Genomic DNA, 22,713 nt, shown 5'->3' on the forward strand with positions numbered 1-22,713 from the left:
ACGCAAAAATCAGACAATGTCAAAGTATATTTATTTTGCAACCATAAAAAATATCAAAATAACAACTCTTATACACTGTTGAAAAGCAGGGAAAAGCAGGGAAAATATTAGTAGTAGTCCAGGCCTTCATAAACACTACACAAAATACCATATGTTCTTTGGCAAATAGAAAACATACCCCCAAAAACAATAATGTAAAGTCAACATCTACAATATGAATTGCTCTTTAGCAAATATGAAACCAAATTAAGGCAAAAAATCATCTCACAATTTAAAGTCATATGGCACCTTCAAATTAAAATGCAAATAAGACTGTCCATGACCATGACATTAGGAAGGGAACTCTTTTGACACGGTAAAAGCTATATCCTATTCAGCCCACGCAAGTGCCTTGGCAAAAATGAGTTTCTGTCCGAACAACTTAAAAAATAACTTGATTGATCCTTGTAATCAAACGTAGGTATACTGATATACAAAGAAACACAGTGCATCATACACCAATCTACATTTTCCATAGTGCATGGATCTGTAAGTTTGGGTTATTTCAATGGACATATATACTGTACTTGTGTAAGCTACATGACATCACTGGTTACTTCTGGAACCAAATTCTGAGGACATATATTTTCTTTGGATTGTTGTGGAAATCTATTATCAATAGAGAGTACTATAAGCTTCATATTAATGCTGCAGCAGAGAGTACAGTTAAAACACGCTAAGTAAGCATGCCCCAAGTGACCCCCCGAACATCAGTGGCAGGTCTCTATATAGTTCGTTCTGCTCCTACATTATTTTGAGATACAACTCAAGGGTCAGGTCTGGTTGTTCCCAGCATTACACGGCCCTTAACTCCAGCAGTTTATGATCAAACGTATCTAGTTGGACAGTATCTTGTTTTGGTTGGACGGTCTCCAAATATTAATTAAGGAGACCTTGAGTGCTTACAGTCGGACAGTAAGCACTTAAAAGACCATCTTTTGCCCATGGCTCTTGCATTCAGCTTCCGCATATAATGGAAAATTACAGCAGTACAACAGTTCAGTGAATATACAGGACAGTATTCTAAGTTAACTTTTCCTACAATCTATTAGGTACTAATCATCTAACATTAATTTTTCTATCACAGGATCTACACTCACAGAACACTTTATTAGGAACACCTGTACACCTTCACATGGTGGAGGGGGTGTAATGGTGTGGGGAATGTTTTCTTGGCACACTTTGGGCGCGTTAATACCAATTAATCATTGCTTGAATGCCACAGCCTATTTGAGTATTGTTGCTGACCAAGTGCATCCCTTCATGGCCACAATTTACCCATCTTTTAATGGCTACTTCCAGAATGATAATGCACCATGTCACAAAGCAAAAGTCGCCTCAAACTGGTTTCATGAACATGACAATGAGTTCAGTGTTCTTCAGTGGTCTTCCCAGTCACCGCATCTGAATCCAATAGAACACCTTTGGGATTTTGGGAACGGGAGATTCACAGCTTGAAAGTGCACCTGAAAAATCTGCAGGAATTGCGTGACGCAATCATGTTATCATGGACCAGAATCTCAAAGGAATGTTTCCAACATCTTGTGGAATCAATGCCACAAAGAATTGAGGCTGTTTTGAGAGGAGCAAAGGGAGGCCCTAGCCAGTATAAGTATAGTGTTCCTAACAAAGTGTTCAGTAAGTGTATGGTTGAATTCTACAGCTACATCTTGAATTATAATCTAGGGTTGCCTTAATGTCTAAAGTCTATGGTTACATCCTGCAGCTCAATGGGCAGCAATGCTGGTCAATGGATCACATTTTGGCATCCTGCCAACCCCTACGATAGTAGCCTGGGTGCCAGTCTGTTTCTGCTTCAGTTAACTCCCTGAGCTATAACTCATATACCTAGAACTAGGCTATAACTGTGACCTGTGATATCAACAAAGAGGTTTGCTGAAGCAGAACCAGACTGGCAACTCAACTACTGCAAGAAGGAATCTTTATCACCAGCGGTTCAGCTGTCTCTCCTCATGGGGCATCCAGTATTCACGAGAGTATTGATCATAGAGGACCTTCCATATCTTGTTTTTCATGGGCTCAAACCTTCTTTCCATTTTCTCCAGCTGTCTCAATGTGATTTTTCCCCTACATATTCTGTTAGGGAAAAATACAGTTAACAATGTTTCTCCAAACATTACCTGGGCAAAGTGGCCTCTATACCCCTGAAATTTGGTGGTAGAAACCCTGGTTGTTATTGGGGCCATGTGCCTCTAATAAAGACACTGATGGTTATAATTCTGGATGACAAAAGACAACAGTGATTATGTTTTTTTTTAATTGGGATATGACGCTTGGCCTATCAGACAGTGGTTATATGAATTGTGTGTTTTGAATGTGTGATGTATGTAATGTATTGTAATGTGTATTTATTTTATTATTCGTTTGTAACCCTGCTGCTATTTTGGACCAGGTCTCTCTTGTAGTAAGAGGTTTTATCTCAACAAGACTAGCCTGGATAAATAACAAAAATGTGTTATGTTCATTGTCAGGTATGTTGGTAATCATGTCCCTTTACTATCATGTGTTCTTGCTCTTAGGATAGGCTCCTCTCTTTAGGGCACTACTGTCTCTGACCTTGGATAACTTGGATAACAGTACAGATATAACAATGCTTTATTTTGATTTACTGACTGGTACTTTTACACTGTAAACTAGAGTCAGGTTCTGGCCTCTTCAGATGTGTAGTATGCTTTCATGTGCTGTATCTCTCCGATGCTCATCGTATTGAACGGTTTAAAGACACCGGTTGTCTGATCTCATCTCTTGCTTTTACACTCTACACATGAACCTGAGAGTTATCAACAACACAATGAGATACTACCAGGAGCCAAGCAAGGTGACCCTAGCTAGTTGCCACAGAAGAGACACTTATTTACCTGAAGCGATGTTCAAGAGAGATGTCATTGGGCCCTTCCCAGAATGAAATGTAATACCTACGGCGAAAACCCTGCAGAGAGAAAGATGGGGTCTTAGTGGGGTTGCAAAATTCCGGAAATCAAGATGGAAACTTTCAATGGGAATTAACAGGAATTTAAGGGATTTATCTCTTTTATTATACTCCTATAAAAATAAACACAGCCTAAAAATCAGTTAGGTTAACATTTTGAGCTGTAATTGAGATTGTAACATAAAAAAGACCAATTTAGTATAGAAAATAAAGTAGTAATTAGCCTGTGGACATGATTTTCACATTATATATCTATTGCCATTGTTTTATCCCTTTGTCAAGCATTAGTTTAAATTCACACTTATCTGCGAAACGCAAGTGAGCATAGACGAAAAGGTGTCACCTCATTGGTTAACACATCTTCAATCCCTACCCTTTTGTCAAATCTACAGTATGTCATTTCCATCAACTGAACATTATGTGCCCCCATGTGCTTTTGTAAAAGGGCAAAATTCCCCAAATTCCAAGGCCAAAGTTTCCATTGAAAGTTTCTGGAAAGGTTCTGAAAATCTACTGGACACTTTCCACCCCCTTGCACCCAATATCACTAAAACATCACAAATCTACATCATTCAGTTCCATCCCCTCACATTAACCCAGCACCCCTTGGTACTCACCATGCGGACATAAGGCCACATCTCCCATATTTGCAGATTGGTGTTGTCAACGACGACTGGATCGACTCGATCTTTGATGGCCTTTAGAACTGATTAAAAAGCAAATGTCAGATCACACACTTAAAGCCAACAAAGGCAATAGCGAACACTTTAATACCTTTCTTCAACTCCTGAGCTTTCTTACATCCTCCTTCATAGGTACTCTATTATTAAGTGTGGTTACTCTATTTTGTTGTTTTGTTCCACACAAACCTCTCTGGCGGTTCCACCTATGTGCCTCGTTCAGATATCCCTCGTGGAACCCAACCATATCCCCGTAGTCGTCTCTGAAGTAGTCGTCTGTGCTGAATATTTCTCCAGATCTATACTCATTCAATATTTCTCTGTAAAACATTCAAATGCTCCAACTTTCACTTTCATCATTCATATAGCAACCATACTATTTAATTTGAATAGGCTTTTCTAAGTAAATGTGTTGCAAGTTTGATAAGAACTAGAGTCAGTACTGAGGCATTCTACACGTTTCTGTTATTGACGGATGGGATGGAAGACTATGAAAGCAATACAACTCTTTTTACATTATGGATCAACATTTTCATTGAAATTCTCTTTTTATGTTACACACTGTGGACAAAATGCCACACAGACCTAGAGCCAAATGCAAAATCGATTATGTTATAATTAAAAAGTACAAACCCAAGAGCAATGGAATTAACTTTAAGGATGTCTTTATTAACCCGTTATAGCCTGTTTTGGTTAAATAAAACGGTTATGTTAAAAACGACATAGCCCTATTCGGTTAGGACTAGTGTTACAGGGGGAAGTCAGTTTTGTAGGCTAGTTACAACCTCGGAACATCCGTTTTTTTCAAAGATACTGTAATTCATGTTTTCTTCATCCAGAATTGACCGTTAAGGGCAAGCCTGGAGGTTAAGTAAAAAGTAAGAAGTTTCAATTTGGTACAGGCGCAGTGTCCACCAGGTGCAATATAGAATTTGTATATGTATATATGGAACTAGTTTTTTAATCTGCTTCTTTAGTTTAGTCTATACTGTTGTGTTAGGGGGGACTAGCAAAGTAAGATTTTCATTGTGTGGTGTAACTGTCTGTTTACTGTGCATATGACTAATAAATATCTTGAATCTTGAATCTTGAATCTTGACAAACATTAATTTTGAAATAATATCTTCATGGACACTTGATAAAACATTTTTAGACATGAAATATAGTGTATGTGCATTTACCTTGCTTTATTTGACTTTCCTGATCCGGGCAGTCCTCTGAGGATAATAAGATGCTTGTTCCGTCTTCTCGCCATTCTCTTAATTGTTACACGGGTAAACAAGCTATCACTTAGTTGCTTGTGTGGCAGGCAAACTTCAGTTCAGTTTCACTTTCATCGAAACACGCCCACACTAAAAAATACTAACAGAAAAGGTGCTGCCTAAAATGTTGTCTAGGGGGGGTGAAGGGGGCTGTCCGCGCCGTCTACCCAGAGAACATTTTGCATATCACCAGTTAAACAAGCAATTCTGGTGACTTTTGATGGGAGAACAATGTAGTGGTTAGTGCGAGGGGAAAGCATGAAATGATCGGGTCAAGTAATTGACACAAGGCCTACAGCTGGTTTACCCGAGTGCACCCGTCCGGACCCGATAAAACAGCTCTGAGGAGAGCGTTGCATATATTTGTCAGTATGTCAATCCCAACTCATCCACACTTGAGCTACAATCTAGCAGTTAATGTCAACGCGCACCACCACACAAAGAGATCGCATATAGTAAGAGAGAGGAATGTAATACGAGATGGAGTAAGGTGGACACCTCGCATTTCTACTATTTGTCCCCACCCCCAATTTGGCAGGGCAACAGATAAGATAGACAACCAAAAGCTCACGGAGAAGGGTAATGATTTTCCTTGCAAAATCTTTATTTGAACGTGAATCATGCACGACGGAAATGTCACCATTAGTCAAGCGTGTGAAAGGATAGTCCAAGTAATAGGCCAATTAGGCTACAACATTATGGGTAGACAATATGTTTTTCAAAACGTTAAACAGTAAGCGTCTGCATTTAAAAACTAATTCAATTGACATCCAACTCTAAACAATAGGCCTAAGTCAAAATAAACATAATGTATTTGTAATGGTTTGGTCCCACCAGAGTTATAGCACAGTAATAACTGTTTTAGTTTTCGTCTGTTTTCTGTTTAAGTCAAGACAGTTGAACCACGGATCCTGGTTCCAGCGGACTCTTGCACTGCGGTCCCACAGTACAGTTCTGAAGTCAGCTGGTTTCTATACTTTTCTCCAGAAACGAAACTTCCACTTGGGTGTCTGACCTGCACATCGCCTGAGGAGTTAGAACATAGCTCGAATTAGAGACAGGTAGGACTGATTTGTAACAGAAAACGAATAACTATGATAATGAATTCATTTTTGGCAATAATATCCAGACCTCTTGCAATGTTTTGGGATAGCATGCACTGCACCAGCAAGATACCTGGAGGAAGTACAGAGATAGTACAGGATTTCACTTGGGACTGGTAAACTGTAAAAGTGATAGTTGAATGGATTTAATTTTAAAAATAAAATTAAAAAAGCTAATGAATAAATATGAGACAGCCATACACATAGGGGCATCCAGCACACTATTTTGTTAATGTATAGTATTATTATTACTTATATCACTATAAGGAGTCCATGTTGTAGCTTACCTGTATAACTCAGGTTAATGGGGATAAACAAATGTGTTCATTCTAAATTAATCACTCAAATTGTAAATATGCATATCATTACATCATACCAGCCATATACTGTATCTGGGAACTTCTCTCCTCTGTTACCTTTCACCTCACCTCTCATCTAGTTCTAGAACAAAGTACATTCTTCCTGTGGAACATTCTCTGCACATGTGTAGGTTTGCAGTAGTGAGCAGTAGTTGATCTCACAGTGACATTATAAAAAAAAATAAAAAAAAACATCTACTTGTCCAATTGCTTTGGCGTACAACAACAATAACTGGCATAACTGTGAAAACAAGTTGAAGCTTGACTCAAACAAGGTCTCGACGAAAGAGGAGAACCAGATGCTGAACTGAAACAAACCATACTTTATGAATCTCAATAGATTAGTCTTCATCACACACACACAGAGAGAGAGAGAGAGGGAGAGACAGAGAGAGAGCCATACCATTTGGACATAGGGCCACATCTCCCATAACTGAATAATGCTGTTGTCAGTGATGATTGGATTCACTTTTCTTTTTATGGCATCACAAACTGTCAGAAGAAAAAAACCGATTAATCTTAAAACAGATTAACTTGGAACAAAATGCACACTAGAGCAGAATCGGTTGATTTTATTATACTCATGCCCACAAACCCATTACAAACCATCATTTATGTTTTTCTTATGGTTAGATGGAAACTCTTCTGGACTGTAATTTGTTGGTGCATTGTATTTGTCAGTGGAGAAAATCTGACCTTCTTTTCCTTTGTATTTGTAATGAAGCCAGATCTCTCAGTAAAACAAAAAAAATGCATAATGTGTCTTCATAGTGATGGAGGGGGAACAGGGAACAGACAGTCGGCGTGGAGCTTGAACCAGCAACCCTGTGTCTATCCAGAAATCATGGTAGAGTCTTGAAGCCTTACATATGTAAAAGAAGTTGTCGTGGAAATCTAGGGTTTACCACTTTAGTATTTGGTGCGACTCTGAACAAATAGGCTCATACACGATATATGTTCTATTTAACTTCTTTAATGGTTGCAAGCATGGCAGTCTGTGTCTAGCAAACAGATCGCCCAGGACAAACATTTATACTTTCCAAACCCCCATCACTCTAGGGCAGGTTTTTCACGCTCTTATCTGTCATTTAGCCTTGAAGCCATGGGGCGATTTCGAACAATGGTTTCTTGTGACAAGTTCCAGTCATCCTTATTTGTTAGAAACAGTTCCATTATTAGTTCAATTTTTTCCACTCAAGTTATAATCAAGTCACAAACCAGGGATGACCCACAGGTTAGAGCAAAGGGTAACTCGCAGGTTGCAGAGTTGTTATAGACAATCATCCAGTACGTGTTTCTTTAATGATTAGTATCATTAACATCATTAGTGGTTACTAGCAGTTAGTATTACAGATACTTATTGAACCATTACAGATATTATGGTAAATTTCTATAGAAAATAAAGATTCCTAATTCCACAAAGGAAAGGTTGATGTAGAGAGGGAGTAAGAAAGCAGATGGAGGTTAATTTGTGAGGGCAGTGAAGTGAAAAGGTTCTTAGAGGTTACATGGGGTGAGCAAAGCGTGGGAAAAACAGATAACTAGAAACATGAAAGCCAGGAAATAGTAGATAAGAAGTGCAGGAGGTGATGTAAACAAAAACAGTTGTAAACATTCCATGTGGGACAGAACAAAGAAGCTAATAGTGGGTTATGAAAACCAGATACACTTATAAACAGGATACGATATTGGTGGTGCACCCAAGAAGTATGAATGATTTGCATATGAGGGTGGAAACCTAAATTTGAAAGTATAAAATGGCATACTGAAATAATAACGGAAACTACTTTGCAAACCGGCTTTGAGGCTCACTTGGAGCCAAGAGACTAATGGGATGCTTCCTCAAGACGACCCGAAACCATGGAGTACTGGTTTTGCATCAGAAGGTGCAAAATGGCCAACACCACCCCACATCCTAAGGAAAGTGTGAGAGAAGGAACTTTCAGAGAAGGCAGTCATACACACATGAAAGGATCTGTGCACATGATTGACACACTGTGTAGTGTGGTGGAAATCTAGGTCTAGGGGATTTACCACAATAACGATCTCGGTGAGACTTTGCAAAAATGCACGAACACAATATCTGTTTAGTAGAATTTAATAATGGTTGCAAGCATAGCAAACTGTACCATACGGATAGAAAGCACTATATGAACAGAGAGCCTCGATACAAGTTACAGCATACAATTTATACCTTTGAGATGGTCCGAGGAACAGGCGGAGCTTTCACATGATTAACAATGCAACCTTGAAAGCAGGTGGCATGATCTGCAGTAGTCCTAGATAACACCCTGGGGACAGGCTCGAAGAACAATGGTCCTGTAGTTAGAAGTTTTACGTCTCTATCGCTTGGGGACATACTGAACCTATGAAAAGACACTTAATGTGTATTTTCATCTTCTCCTGTCAACAAGTTGTATAGGGTGTCTTCGGATTTGCGAGTATTCTGTTACGGGCAGTAAACATAATTAGGCTACCAGTCAGGCTTGTTGCCCTATGACCTCAGCATGAGGTCACTTCCTTTTCACAGGTCAAAAGCTTGTGGTTAGGGGCACTATCTAATCAATGAGACTGAACATCCTGATACTCTGTATGACCATCACAGATAATGTAACTGTTCAAGGGGTTAGTCACTATGGGACATTAAAGCACATTCCAAGACATAAAGATATGTGTTAATGAACATGTGTGTTAAACATAATGCTGGAGTGTGTGCATATACTGGTTTTTCCATTACAGTTCCTGAAACACATTTTATCTTTGATTTATCCCTCAAATAGGTGCAACTGCATAACTGCTTATAGATGATAAAATGATTCACACATTGTGTAACTGCATAATTGCATACAGATGATGAGTAGAAATCAAAGATAATGAAATTGAAGTGATAAGTTGATTCAAACATGTGTAAACCGCTTAAACTGCTTAGACATAACTAGGATGTGAGTATATGACCCCGTGTCACTATATCTGCTTAGGCCTCGTTGTAATGACGGCCCGCTAACAAAGAAAGTGCTAAAAATATAAGAATAACCATGTTTGACTGTGTGATCTTGCTCAGAATTAATCACTGAAGTAAGACACTATATTACTGGAAAATTGTATTCATGGGTGCAAAGTGTAACCACTGTAGGAAAGGAGATATGAAGTGAGGCCCGCCGAGGGGGCAGGTCAGGTGGTGGAAAGTCCCCAACTGAAAAGTACCAAGGCGTCCAAAATTAAGTGTGAACATGTTAAGAAATGTCTAATACGGAAAGAGGAACCGGGTTCGAAACTGGAGCCTCTCTAAATTTCACTCACACACAGTAGAACAGGCAGAGTAGGGACAGAGGTATGGCTTTATTTACTTTTAGGATTTTTATCATGTTTCTATATTTTATCTGATTAACATTTTAGAATACTGTCTGTAACCCCATTTTATGATATTTTAGCTATGCTGTAATGCTTTGAACTATTATTAAAGATCATATCCTGCATTTAAAGCAACAGTTTCACGAAATTTAATGGTTTATTATTTTTACTTTAAATTGTATTACTCATCATCAATACAAGTCATATATTTCCTCCTGGTAATGTGAAAGGTTATAGGTTACTGTACATGTGTTATCATAGGATCTGAATGGTTATATCTGGCCCATTATTATTACCTCCTTTGGGTATATTATACATACCGATAAATCCTTTATCCGCAACCACACCAACTTGCACTCGTTAAGGTTAGAGCAGTCGTTCAACCATAGAGGTTGCCCGCTTCTGTGTACGGTTTTATAGGGGTGAGTTTTCAGTACAACTGAAGTGGGTGAATGAAGCCAAGGGGGAACTATGGGATTCTTAGACTGTTAACAGCGGAGTGAATCTAACCGCCACCGACCTACACCGGACCTGAGGTCCAAACCTGTTACTAGAGGGTTGGTACCAGAGCCCTGTAAGGGGCTTTGAGTTCTTTTTATATTTTTAATTCGAACTCAATTTGCCGGGAGACAGTTGTAAATACACTTCTACTTCTCTTAGTTCCATTGTTTCTACTCATATCATAGGCAAGTCATGAGCAAAGGATGCTGGCTCTATGAACAATTAAAGAACTTACTAAGATATTTGATAGACATCAAATACCCTTCAGATTATTGATATGAGACTGACTGTTCCAGACTACAAATCCAGAGTTTAATTTAAGAATCTTTTAGTGGTGCCCACTGTAATGGTTAAATCAATGTCTGTAATACTAAATGCTAGTAGGCGCTTATCATATTGAAAATACTAATCATTTACATTTACATTTATGGCATTTAGCAGACGCCTTTATCCAAAGCGACAAATGCTCACACCAGGGGCCCTTGGCAGTCGTAATGCCAGAAGTGTGAGGGGTGAAGAGGTCTCAAGGGTTGGGGTTAGGGTTAGTACAGGGAGGGTAGTGGGGGTGAAGAGGTCTTAGGAAGGACTGTTAAGATGTAGCCTGAAGAGATGGGTTTTCAATCTACAGCGGATGATCGGTAGTGACTGCAGTCCTGACAGAGTCACTACCTAATCCTTTAGGCATTTAGGAGTGTAAGCATTAATCATACTAAGAATGTTTGTCTAAGCATTAAACATGAAAGGGATGTCTCTCTGTCTGACCTACATTGCCTTCTTACTCATGGTTCAGCTCATAGCTTAAGATAGGGTAATGATAGAACTGTTATAAGTAGGAGTGTAGTATATTTACGAGGAGTTGAGACATATATTCACATTAAATATGTTACTAATAGTTGTCGTGTCTGTTAGTGACAGTTAGTTCTTAAGAAAACGTATGTGTGTCTTTTTTCTTTTTGCTACCCTCATCATCAACGTTCAAGACAGGTAACAAATGTTAGTAGCTATTTAGGACAGGTGGTAAATATACCTTCTACTTCAATTAGTTCCTAGGTTGTAAATACACTCTTCTACTTCTGTTAGTTACATTTACATTTATGGCATTTAGCATTACCTCTACTTAATTTATAAACATGTCTATAAAAAAGTCACAAACAAAGGAAGGCCCACCGGCCGGAGCAAGAGGAGAGGACTTGCAGGTCGGCGCAAAAGGGCGACCCGCAGGTCGGAAGGAAAGGGTGACTCGCAGGTCACTAGTTGTTACAAACAATCATCCAATACATGTTTAATACTTCCATAGCAAAATACTTCAACGATTAGCATTATCAATATTATTAGCGCTTACTATGTTAGCGTTTACTGGCATGTAGTATTACAGATACTGATTTAACCATTACATCGGTCTTGCAGTTTTGACAAGATCCATACAACAAGACCTGTCTGTTCCTAACACATAAGGAGGTATGGAACTTGTCACAAAATCACCTCATGGTGTGAGAAACCCTCCCTTGATACAGGGGGGGAGTCTTGAACGTATAAATGTGTAATGTGACTTAATGTAAACTGTTCTGGGCGCTCTGTTTGCTAGAGACAGACTGCCATGCTTGCAAACATTAAACGATATCAAATAGAACATATATTGTGTACGTGCCTATTTGAGTCTCACCAAATACTAAAGTGGTAAACCCTAGATTTCCACGACATCCACACGTAATTACAGTATTAGTTTGAAATAGTAGCCACATTAATAAGTAAGTAATTCATTATCAATTCAGTATTAAGACCCGTATACCCGCAATACTGCATGTGCAGACTGTGGCAATTGAGAAATTGTTTACATGATGGTGAAGTACTTACATTTTCAAACAGATGATCCCATTCCCATCCCTACGACCACACCCACATTTACCAGCGTACACACCTGTGCGCAATTGACCAACCAATTTTTCAATATGGACACATATAAAACACAGTGGCCACAAAGTACATCATTGAGGCGATACACGATGGAGGAGTTCATGATTTCACCGTACAATTTCGGTCAATACCAGGGGTGCGGCCCTATCTTCCACGGTAACCCGAAGTTCAAGCCCCACTGGGCCAAGAAAGGCGGCTTGTACGTGCCCCCTGATACACTGGACTACCTGGATCTCTGCAAACGGGCCCAGTTGAAGGCTATTCTGTCTCAGATTAACCCTAACCTCACCCCTCGCCTCAGAAAGGCAAATACGAAGGAGTTCGGTGTACAAGTAAATTCTAAAGTCGACGCCGTGGTCCAATGCTCCCTCGGACCGAAAACGCTCTTTTACCGGGAGCGGATATTTCCGTCCTTTCCGAAGTCTCCTATTAAGAGTCCTGCTCCTTCGACACCGGACGGGAAAGTGTTGCCGAGCACACCGGTAAATAACGTTCGCTTCTCGCGGCCCCTTGCCATCTACTCCCCGGTGTTCGATCGCCGGTTTTTCGCGATGTCGCTGAAATCGAACGATAGCAGTGCGTGCGAGGACGGGGAGCAGGACGGCAACCATTTTGGTGACGCCGAAGCCGACCAAACTATTGAGGGTGCAACTGAGGACACTCGTGAGGACGTCAGGAAACCCCTCCAACCGCCAGTGCCCAAGGCCTTTAACTTCCAGGCGAGTTCCATTTTACGCACAATTACGCAGTTGTCTGTGTAGGGTTAAATGCCATGCTGGCTGTATTTGTTCTCTCTCTAACTTTGAATTCTCCCCCCCCCCCCCCCCATGTAGTTTCTAGAACAGAAGTATGGGTTCTTTCACTGCAGCAAATGCAACATTCGGTGGGAGAGTGCCTATGTGTGGTGCATATCAGCGACCAGTAAGGTAATGCATGTTATCAAGTCGCTACAGTTAAACATTATGGCTCTTGTAAAACAGTTAATTAATGACCGGTGATCTGAAATCACAATGTGTCACAGTATATTCATCCATCTCATTGGCCTCTCCACTCAACCATGCCCTCACATTCGCTGTGGATTCTGATCTCTAAGAACAGTCAAATAAAGGCATTTGATGCCAGACCATGACTTAGAACCAGCTCCATCCTCCTGACGAGTCTTTCACTGACTTCTGGTGTTCACCAGTTTTAACCTCACCTGTGTAATTGCAGGTGTACTTTAAGCAGCTCTGCCGGAAGTGCAGGGTGGGGATCAACCCCTACAGAGTGGAGACCATCCAGTGCCAGGTGTGTAGCTGTATGCCAAGCTGATGGCACTAACAGTTTAGTTTTGATGTAACTGTTTACAGATTGAGTAGACCATTCAGTAGGCAGTCGTTCAGTCTTGGGAAAGTTGCATCTCGGTGTGCAGGTAACTTGCGCAAGTCCCTGAATGATGTACATGGCAAACAAAATAAATATTGAATTAATGTCTCCAGCAGAGGCCAGTGTTGACTAGTCCTTATGCTCTCTGTTCAAGGTGTGTTCCCAGGCCCGCTGCTGCTGTGAGCAGAAGCAGAGGCACATTGACATGAAGAGGCCTCACCGCCAGGACCTATGTGGACGCTGCAAGGGCAAGAGGCTGTCCTGTCACACTACCTACAGCTTCAAGTACATCGTCTGAGTGCCCCTGTTTCTGGTGGCTGGTTGCCTGTAGGCACAGCTCAAGGATCAGTTTACCCACCAATCCTAACCATTAAGGGGAGATTATAAAACGGACCTTGGATCAGTATTTTGGGGCACGTCATCCTACATGTGGCAGACCATGGATGGGCATGGTTGCTCTTTACCAGATGTAAGATCAGAATGGTCTACCTCTATGTTGGATGTCATGATGGTTAGACAGCTAAATAAATATCTGGCCCTGGATCAGTAGTTAGAGGTAACTTCTTCCTACATGTCCAGCTTGCCCCACCCATGTCTTTTATCCCCTGTCTCTTTGACCAACTGAGAGTCAATCTATTTTTGTAAGATGTAAATAATATGAAATAAATGTATTGCAGCATAACTTTGTGGTTGGTTGACCTTTTTGTATGCTTTATTTTAACATGTTCTCGAACAATGCAGATGTTGGCAATGCCCAATTGGAGGATGGTTCTGGTTACATGTGGTTGTTTCAGCCTCTTTACTTGAGTTCAGGACCAGTGGGGCTGGTATGATGGACACAATGCTGCCCCCCTGTGACAAGATGGTGCTGCAGACAACACTGGGATCCTCATGTCATTTACAAGCTAGCTGCCTTTTGTAGTTTAGCAACACCTCACATCTCTGCTTGAGCACTGATGCCCTGTTGAGAAATCAACACATGATTGCCCTGGTCAGATCATAATAAAATGATCAATTCTGTAGACCTAGGTCTTCCCACTCTTCCCTGTGGATGCAGACGTTTGGTTGGTTCAAGAGCTGAAAACAAGAAAGGTAAGCGTATGTATGCTTGGTATGTTTGCTCCAGGTGTTGAGGACAATCTGTGCACATTCTATTTGTGTCATGTCACAAGTCAGAAAATTTTAGGCCAGCTTTGTGGTTTTCAATAAAATGAGAAGCTTATTTTGATATGTCTTTACTTTGACAGACTTGTACAGAGCATCAACTCAAATGACTTCACAAAAGCTGTAAAAGTATTTACAAAGTGAAAAAACAACTACACAATCTTCCTCTACAAAGCTTTAAAAATGTGCAATTTCTTATTTTGCATGCACACATACTGTCACACTGAAAAAAATCGTACCTTCATGAGCTTAAAGCTCCCTTTTGTACTTCATACAAATGCATCTTTCAGATAAAGTGTGAATCTGTTAATAAATATGTCTAATACAGTACATACAATATGCATGCATGGCAGTTTAATTTGACAGAACATTAACATTTTTCATCAATATAAAAACTAAGTTGAATGAATGTTGGTTTATGATATATAAATAACCCTAAAGACAGATATTTGTACAGCAGAGAGCAAACAGATAGAAAGGAAACAAGGGAAATCACAAAAGGGATGGGGGGGGGGGGGGGGAAACAACAAGAATTGTCTAGGTCTTTCAACAATAGCTTGACAAGTTTGTTTTGAACGTCAACAATGAGTGCTGAATGTCAGCATTTCCTTTGAGTCTATTAGCACGTACACACACATCGACACGTATGCTACAGTGTACAATTGTAATATTTCAGCGTATGTGCTCATAATCAACATGTTACACAAAATGACAACATATTGCAGTATGTGTAGGCCTATGCAGTTCTTAGTCTTAGCAAGAACACTCACAAATCTACATGTTACAGTGTAGGACAGTAACAAATATACAGTGTTCCCCACAAATCGATATGCTACAACAAAATATGGTCACACATCGGAGAGTGTGTGTGTGTGTACACAAAATCGGATTGATACAGTGTACAAACGTTTGCGACAGCAGTCTACGAACAAAGCTGGTTCACTGACACACAAGCTTCAGAGAATAAAGCAGGCACGGACAACCAAAAGAACGACACATTAATAATCTGCATCCTCTGTCTCTCTCGGTCAGTCAGAAACAGTCAACAGAAACAGTCAGAGCACGGCCCAGGGGTTCAGGACCTTCGGAGCGGTACAGTAGAAAGCATTCAGCTAGGTCAGGTCATGCATTGCACATTTCCCCCAAAGAAGGTCTCAAACAGTAAACAGGCGTAGGAGAGAAACGTCATTCCAGCCTTTGGCATCATTCTCACAGATACAGCATTTCTCTCTCAGTAGCAAAACAGTAGCAAACCTCTCTTCTGTAACATTTATCATTTAGTGCAATCAAGGCCGTAACTCAAACACATAACCCAAAAGGTGAGGAGGTGTAGTGTCATGTTTTGACTTTGAGTCTGGTATCAGTGATACCTGGTACTTCCTTCCTTCCTTCCTCAGTATAGGTGGAAGTGTCCATCTACAATTCCTCAGGTGAGTCAGGATTCAGGTACCTTCATAGGTACTCAGGTGTGGTTGAGATCAGGTGTGTGTTGATCATCAGGTATAGCTAATCTGATCAGGTCTTCTAAATCAGCATGGCCCAGTATTTCAAAACTTCTAGATCAGAATGATCAGGATTCTTTTTTGCTATTTGATTTCCTCTATACTCTTCAAAATCTGCCAGATCCCGATCACTCTGGTCTAGAATACATGTTTTTAAATACTGGACCCAGACATCAGTCTGGTATCAGGTAGTTCCATCTCTGTATCTCAGGAATATTGTCACCTGTTTATAAAGTGGGTTGAACCCTAGGTAAAGCTGTGATCATGTTTTCGTTACGTAAGGTGTCATCAAGATCAGGTATTTTGATCTTCAGGTATTGCTCAGGTCAGGTTTTGTCATTTTACTATTAGTATTTTAATCCACAGGTGTATCAGGTATAGTGATCCTCAGCCAGGTGTTGGTTCAGGTTCAGGTCTGAACGTCTGAGGGTTTTTTAGTGTTCAGGAGCCCCCTTACGTTAAGCAGGGGTAGAGCAGCTTGTCCCACCTTCCCCAGGTAGCGGGACAGGGGACCCCCTGCGAGGGCGCAACACCCCCACCCTGCACCCTCACCCAGGGCAGGAGGACAGGGAGGGGTAGGGGGTGGGTCTAGACCTCGGGTTAGAATGGAGCCTGGGGGTGTGTCTAAGACCGGGGGAGTGTTTGGATCTGGGTGTGTGTACAGGGAGTGGGGGAGGTGGGAGCTGTGGGACTGGATGGGAAATGTGTGTGTGTCAGAGTGTGTGAGTAAGTTAGGGGCAGAGGCTACAGTTGGGAGTGTGTTGTGTGTCTGAGAGGGTGAGGGATGTCTCTTGTTATGTGTGTGTAACTGTGGTGAGCTGTGGAAGGGGGAATTTCCTCTTGAAGGATAATGCATATAATCATCTTTATCATCATCATCATCATCATCATCTGGTTCGGGTACTGTGTATAGGCTGAGAGTTTGAATGTGCTGTAACTGTGTGTGAGCGGCTAAATGTATGTTTTGACGACCATGGAGTGAGAAGAGGTCTGGGGGTGTGGGAAAGTCTAGGAGAAATGTTGGGTCTATGACTGAGGTGGAGGAGGTGGTGACCGTTAGGGCTGAGTGTAGGACTGGGTTCATTGCTATGGCCGGGGTGAGGGTGGAGGTGGGGGCCAGGTATGGGGATGGTAACCTTGGCTGTAGCTCTGAGTCTGGCGCAGCCACAGCTGTGACGGAGGTGATGATGGTAGGAGAGATAATACCAGGCGTGTCGGGGTTAGCTGGTAGGGTGGGGGTGGGGACAGGGGCGGTAGAGGGGGTGGGGGGCTCCTTGAGTCCTGTCAGAGGCTGGTCGCAGAGGTGCTGGAGTCGGGGAGGTAGGTGGTGACCACCCGGTAGCCCTGGGCGCGGCGGATCATGTCGCGAATCTCCCCGTTGAGCTCCAGCAGCTTGGTGCAGATGAGGCTGAGGTCCTGGCGCGAGCCCACCAGGGCGATGGTGCCCGTCTGGCCCAGGGTCTGGTGGCGGAAGTAGACGTTCAGCAGGGTCTGCACCTCGCTCTCCGAGCCACCGCCAAACACACCAATGGGCCACAGCCTCCTGTGGGGAAGGGGTGGGGGCAGGGGATGTGAGGTCAGCAGGGAGTGCAGAAATACTGAGACTAACCATGAAAACCATGAAAAAGTGGAAAGTGAACAGTGATTTTTGCTTTTGTAGTGTAATTACTCCACATACTATCTAATGAGTGTGTGTGTGTGTGTGTGTGTGTGTGTGTGTGTGTGTGCATGTAGGCATGTAAGTTATATCTCACCTGCACTCCTGGATGTAGCGGATGGCCTTGGTGAACTCTTGGTTCTTCAGACACTCCAAGATGGCCTGCACTGCCGCCTCGGAGGAGGTGAAGTTGGGGACGGCCACGGCGGAGGCCTGGGAGGAGTGTGTGTGAGCGATGGCCAGGTGGGCGTGTTCAAGGTCGCTCGCCACTGCTGCCTCCGCTGCCCGCAGGCTAGTTTTCAGATCACTCAGCTCTCGAGACATGTTTAACAGCTGGAGGGAGAAAGGAAGGGAGGATGGATTAGGGAGGGAGGGAGGGAGTGAGTGGGGGAATGTGTGTGTGTGTGTGTGTGTGTGCGTGTGCGTGTGTAGAAACCCATGCACAAGACCGCATCGTCTTACCTCAGGAACAGAGCTGACTGCGTGGACCTGACCGATGAGCTTGCAGTAAGACTGGAAGAGGAGGAGGAGCTGAAAGTGCAGTTTGTAGAGACGCTGACACAGCTCCAGTTGCTGAGAGGAGAGAGAGAAACACATTCAGATTAATCCGGTACAGTAAACACACACACATACACACACACACGCGCGCGCGAGCGCGAGCGCGAGCGCAGCCACGCATGCAAGGAATATTAGAAGGTGAAATTAGAAAACAGGTCAGCACTTACTGCCAGAGATTCCATTTGCTACACAGCGAGAGAGCGTGTTACGAGGCAAGAGAGAAGCGAGAGGAAGACAGAGCGTCAGTCAATCAAACACACGCGTGGTACGTTCAGAGACACAATTAGTCCACACTCAACAGTATAGCAGAATGACTTCACGCTGTCATGAGAGACTCAGTTCATGCAAAGGGAATTAAATACACTCAGAGAGAAAGAGAGAGAGAGAGAGAGAGAGAGAGAGAGAGAGAGAGAAAGAGACCGTATGCAGTTCTCCCAGGCATGTTCAGTCGTTTCCCAGGTGTGCATAAGTACAGTAGTAGAAACCCAGGTGTGTGTGCAGTGCTGAGCGATTCAGTTGTGTTGGTGAGTTGCTAAGCCACTCCCTCACCTTTTCCTCCGAGTCACCCGGCTGGCAGGTGATCACCCCGTCACCGGGGCACCTGGGAAAAGTGTCCTTACAGTTCCTCAGCCACTGGAGAGAGAGAGAGAGAGAGAGAGAGGGGGTACAGAGGTGGAGGAGAGAGGGAGGGGGTACAGAGGTGGAGGAGAGAGGGAGGGGGTACAGAGGTGGAGGAGAGAGGGAGGGGGGAGTTGTACTGATCAGTGTTTGTTGAACAGGGGCTAATCACTGGTCAAATCACAAACCCCTTATACTCAACATAATTTCTAGTCTTGCCTGACTGATAACAGCGTGGTTTCTGTACACGGCTAAGGGGTTGTTATCTTTGGTGCATTGGGTGTTAGAAAGGCTACGCTACATGTATCTCGTTGTCCTTATTGCCTGTGGTGTGTTGTGATGGTAACGGGCTGCGGTGCCTTACTGAGACGGCTGCCTCCTCTCTGCTGTTGTAGGTGTCCAGATACTCCTGCAGCTCCAACACACTGAACTTCATCTTCTCCAGCAACCCGTACGAGATGATCTGGAGAGAGGGAACAGAGGAGGAGAGAAAAGAGGACAAGGAGAGGTGGAGAGAGGGGGGGGGGCAGGGGGTCGAGCGCAAGAGGGGGGTGGAGGGGGGTGTAAATACATAACAAACCCGGATCTGTACATCAACTCAATACTAAAAGTGATGTATTTCCTACTGCCTATAGTAATGACTGGACAGTGTTATTTGGGAATGCTGTCATCACAATCATCACGCAAAATTAATTGCTGCATAAATGCCTTTTCTCTCATTTTCATCTCTGTCACTCACCGTGTCTGCGTCGACGTAGAGTGTGGGGCAATCTGAACATGTTGTCAGCATCTGTGATGACCTCACAAACTTTGACCCTATGCCTCTCAGGCCGTCTCCTAGGTAACCGGCAGCGTCACTGGTCAGGGAGCAGAACTTGCTCTGGATGTTCTAGAGAGAGAGAGAGAGAGAGAGAGAGAGAGAGAGATGAAATGAGATGACATCACACCACCTGAGCAGCCAAAAACAGTATGACACTAATGACCACATAGAGACGTCTGTATGAGCACCAGGAGAATTCTCCCATTCTATATCAGTAGACTGACAGACAGACAGACAGACAGACAGACAGACAGACAGACAGACTGACCCGGCAGACTAACTGATTAATAATCTATTGATCGTAGAAGTGATTGATCACCTGGAAGAGCGATGAGAAGACGTGGAAGGTGTAGACGGCACACGAGCCGTCTGAGTCCGTCACCAGCTGGTGGATATGGAAACGCCACGCCTCCTCTGCGTCGTCACATACCGCCGGCTGGAACGCTGCCAAGATGGCAGAGAAGAACGGAGAGGGGGGAGGAGGGAACCCCAGGTCCTCTAGGTCATCCACGTCATCACGGAGACTGTCACCGTGGAGATGGGAGAGAGGAACACAGACACACACACACACACACACACAAACACGCACAATGTTAAAAGAACAACTTCAAATAAGAACTCATGCAGTGCTCTATGTTCTGTTTTTGTTAAATGGTGGGTGTGGTGAGTGTGTCTGTGGTATGTGCTCTGCCCTGTGTGTACATCTCGGTACCTGGGCAGACAGCTGGGGTCCAGAAAGCCGAGCGGGGGTTGGCTGAATTCACGGTCGCTGTCGAGGTTGAGTTCGTGGTCGAGCGGTTGACCGGGCAGCTCCAGGGTGAAGCTTTCGCCACAGTCAGAGCCTTGAGGCAGCTCATTGACGCTAAGAGACAGGTCGTCGTCGTGGGCCTGAGTGTCCTCGTCCTCCACACACAGACTTGTCTGAGAGACATGGAGAGACAGATTCAGTATGAACAGAACAGCAGCAATGGATTAAAAAATGACATTAACTAACGTGGCCATAAACTACCACTCTAACACACACTTAGCTTAGAAACAACTTAGTGTGTGTGTGTGTGTGTTTGTGCGTGCTCACCCGTAGGCCTCCTTGCTCGTCAGTGAGCCCCCCCTGGCTGGGGGTGGTGGCGGTGAAGGATTGTGGGTCGGCAGACGTGTCGTACGATGTAGACAGAGAGTCTGTTTGATTGGTCTCCTCAGATGGAGAGAGATTAGTCTGTAACGTGAGAGAGAGAGCAGCTTTACAATATAACAGATACAACACATTTCTGTTGCAACCAGTGCTAGGCTCAGTGTAGAGTTATGGTGTGTTGTGTGTGGTCATGGTTGTGTTGTGGTTAGAACATACGAGTTGTGAGTGGGAGAGGCTTTGGCTGGTAGAGGACTCCTCCTCCTCTGAGGACTCGTCAGAGTCATGGGGGTCCTCGTGGCCCAGACTGGGGGTGCTGCCTGAGTGCTGACTCTCCTCCAACAGGTCTCCCAGCTCTGTACTGTCCAGGGACCGCCTCCGCACCCCCCAGTTAAAGTTATCCACACTCTCACCCTAAAACACACACACACACACACACACACGCACACACACACACACACGCAAACACACACACACACACACACACAGACACACACACAGACACAGACACAGACACAGACACAGACACAGACACAGACACAGACACAAACACACACACACACACACACACACACACACACACACACACACACACACACACACGCACACACAGCCAGACAGATCAACATTAGCAATGCTCTTCACTGGTGAAGACTGAGCCTAGACACAGGACAATCTCTGTCAGTTCCCTCTTATACAACCTTTACATGAAGGGACTGGTCACTCACTAGAAACATGTAGCTTGTAGCTACAAGCCTGCTATGGGCCAGCAAAAGGAGCACAAATTAAATTCCTAGTCTTTTCTCTGATTTGCATTAATGTTCCCAGTGATGTCAACACATAGCGCATACACTGACCAACATTACCACTGAATATGTCATTTTGCTATTCTCTCATGGTTATTGCTCATCCATTGTGTCATGCTTATGAATCTAGTACTCTAGTCAAGCAAAAAGAAGATGTCTAGTGTGTGTTTCTGTTGAACATGGAACACAAACTTCCTCGAGCTCCATTAACAACACCACAGCACTGCTCGGAGCTACCGCACGCGCTCAGAGTGACACAGACACAGCGTCGCAGTGTGAGAGAGCTTACCTGGAGCTCCTACGCAGCACAGGGGAGAGAGAGAAACACAGAGTTAGAGAGAGAGAGACAGGGGAAGAGAGAGAAACACAGAGTTAGAGAGAGAGAGACAGGGGAAGAGAGAGAAGGTTAGAGAGAGAGAGAGGGAGAAATAGAGAAATAACATGTTGCAACTAGTAACAGAAAGGAGAGAGAGAGAGAGAGGGAAAAAAGAGACATACCAGAGACAGAGAGAACATCTACAAATCAAGTGTCAAATCACATATTAAGTAAATAGAAGATGATAACTGCATGTTCAGGTGGTCAACAACTGTGTCAAGTCAAACATCTGAATTATTATGACTGCTACAACGACTCCAACAAGAGGAGTCTCTTTGTCTCCGTGGTAACTGCCTGAGTGGGCGCGTCTCACCTCTCCGTCCTCCAATTCCACGTCCAGGAAGTCGAAGTCTCGGAAAACTCGGAACTGCTGCTCGCTGGCCGTGTCGTCCAGCGTGTCCTCTCTGGTCCCGCCTTCCTCCGATGATACGCCGCTCACCTGCACCTCCATCAGCTCCAGGTCCCCGCAGGACGAGAAGATCACCTGAGGGAGGGGTGGCAGGTGACAGGCGAATGAGAGGAGTTAGAGACAGGAAACAGCTAGGGGGGGGTGGCTAAGTGT

The 22,713-nt window shown here is 43.4% G+C and overlaps 3 protein-coding genes and 1 long non-coding RNA gene across 6 annotated transcripts in view; 1 reads left to right on the forward strand and 3 right to left on the reverse strand.

Moving 5' to 3' along the window:
* Positions 1-14: 14 nt before the first annotated feature.
* Positions 15-4,981, reverse strand: LOC310823698 (NEDD4-binding protein 2-like 1). Its single transcript, XM_083696554.1, has 5 exons — positions 4,851-4,981; positions 3,859-3,989; positions 3,607-3,695; positions 2,919-2,989; positions 15-2,136 (listed from the first exon to the last, which is right to left on the reverse strand). The coding sequence occupies exons 1-5, from the start codon at positions 4,922-4,924 to the stop codon at positions 1,986-1,988; spliced, it is 516 nt and encodes a 171-aa protein (XP_083552680.1). The 5' UTR covers positions 4,925-4,981; the 3' UTR covers positions 15-1,985.
* A 550-nt stretch (positions 4,982-5,531) lies between these two features.
* On the reverse strand, positions 5,532-13,451 carry LOC310819147. Of its 3 annotated transcripts, XR_014554758.1 has the most exons (4): positions 12,100-12,226; positions 6,797-8,308; positions 6,063-6,107; positions 5,532-5,957 (listed from the first exon to the last, which is right to left on the reverse strand). It is a non-coding gene; the product is annotated as an uncharacterized lncRNA (long non-coding RNA). The 3 variants fall into 3 exon arrangements; XR_014554756.1 differs by lacking the exons at positions 6,063-6,107; positions 12,100-12,226 and adding an exon at positions 13,358-13,451 and having other exon boundaries at positions 6,797-7,224; XR_014554757.1 differs by lacking the exon at positions 6,063-6,107.
* On the forward strand, positions 12,195-14,196 carry zar1l (zygote arrest 1-like; the record flags this gene model as incomplete). The annotated part of the gene is made up of 4 exons (XM_083690378.1): positions 12,195-12,878; positions 12,993-13,085; positions 13,372-13,446; positions 13,679-14,196. 4 exons carry the CDS (start codon positions 12,195-12,197, stop codon positions 13,820-13,822), a joined length of 996 nt encoding a protein of 331 aa, XP_083546504.1. The 3' UTR covers positions 13,823-14,196.
* A 547-nt stretch (positions 14,197-14,743) lies between these two features.
* The window catches only part of fryb (furry homolog b), a 43,869-nt gene continuing 35,899 nt past the window's right edge, over positions 14,744-22,713 (reverse strand). The window contains 11 exon segments of the mRNA XM_083697548.1: positions 14,744-17,733; positions 17,945-18,180; positions 18,310-18,420; positions 18,955-19,038; positions 19,388-19,486; positions 19,763-19,912; positions 20,163-20,367; positions 20,556-20,764; positions 20,919-21,056; positions 21,189-21,383; positions 22,465-22,635. Coding sequence (XP_083553674.1) covers positions 17,475-17,733; positions 17,945-18,180; positions 18,310-18,420; positions 18,955-19,038; positions 19,388-19,486; positions 19,763-19,912; positions 20,163-20,367; positions 20,556-20,764; positions 20,919-21,056; positions 21,189-21,383; positions 22,465-22,635 — 1,857 coding nt within the window. The 3' untranslated portion in view covers positions 14,744-17,474.

The sequence above is a fragment of the Argentina silus genome (genome assembly GCF_951799395.1).
Source record: "Argentina silus genome assembly, chromosome: 2".
NCBI classification, from domain to species: Eukaryota; Metazoa; Chordata; class Actinopteri; order Argentiniformes; family Argentinidae; genus Argentina; species Argentina silus.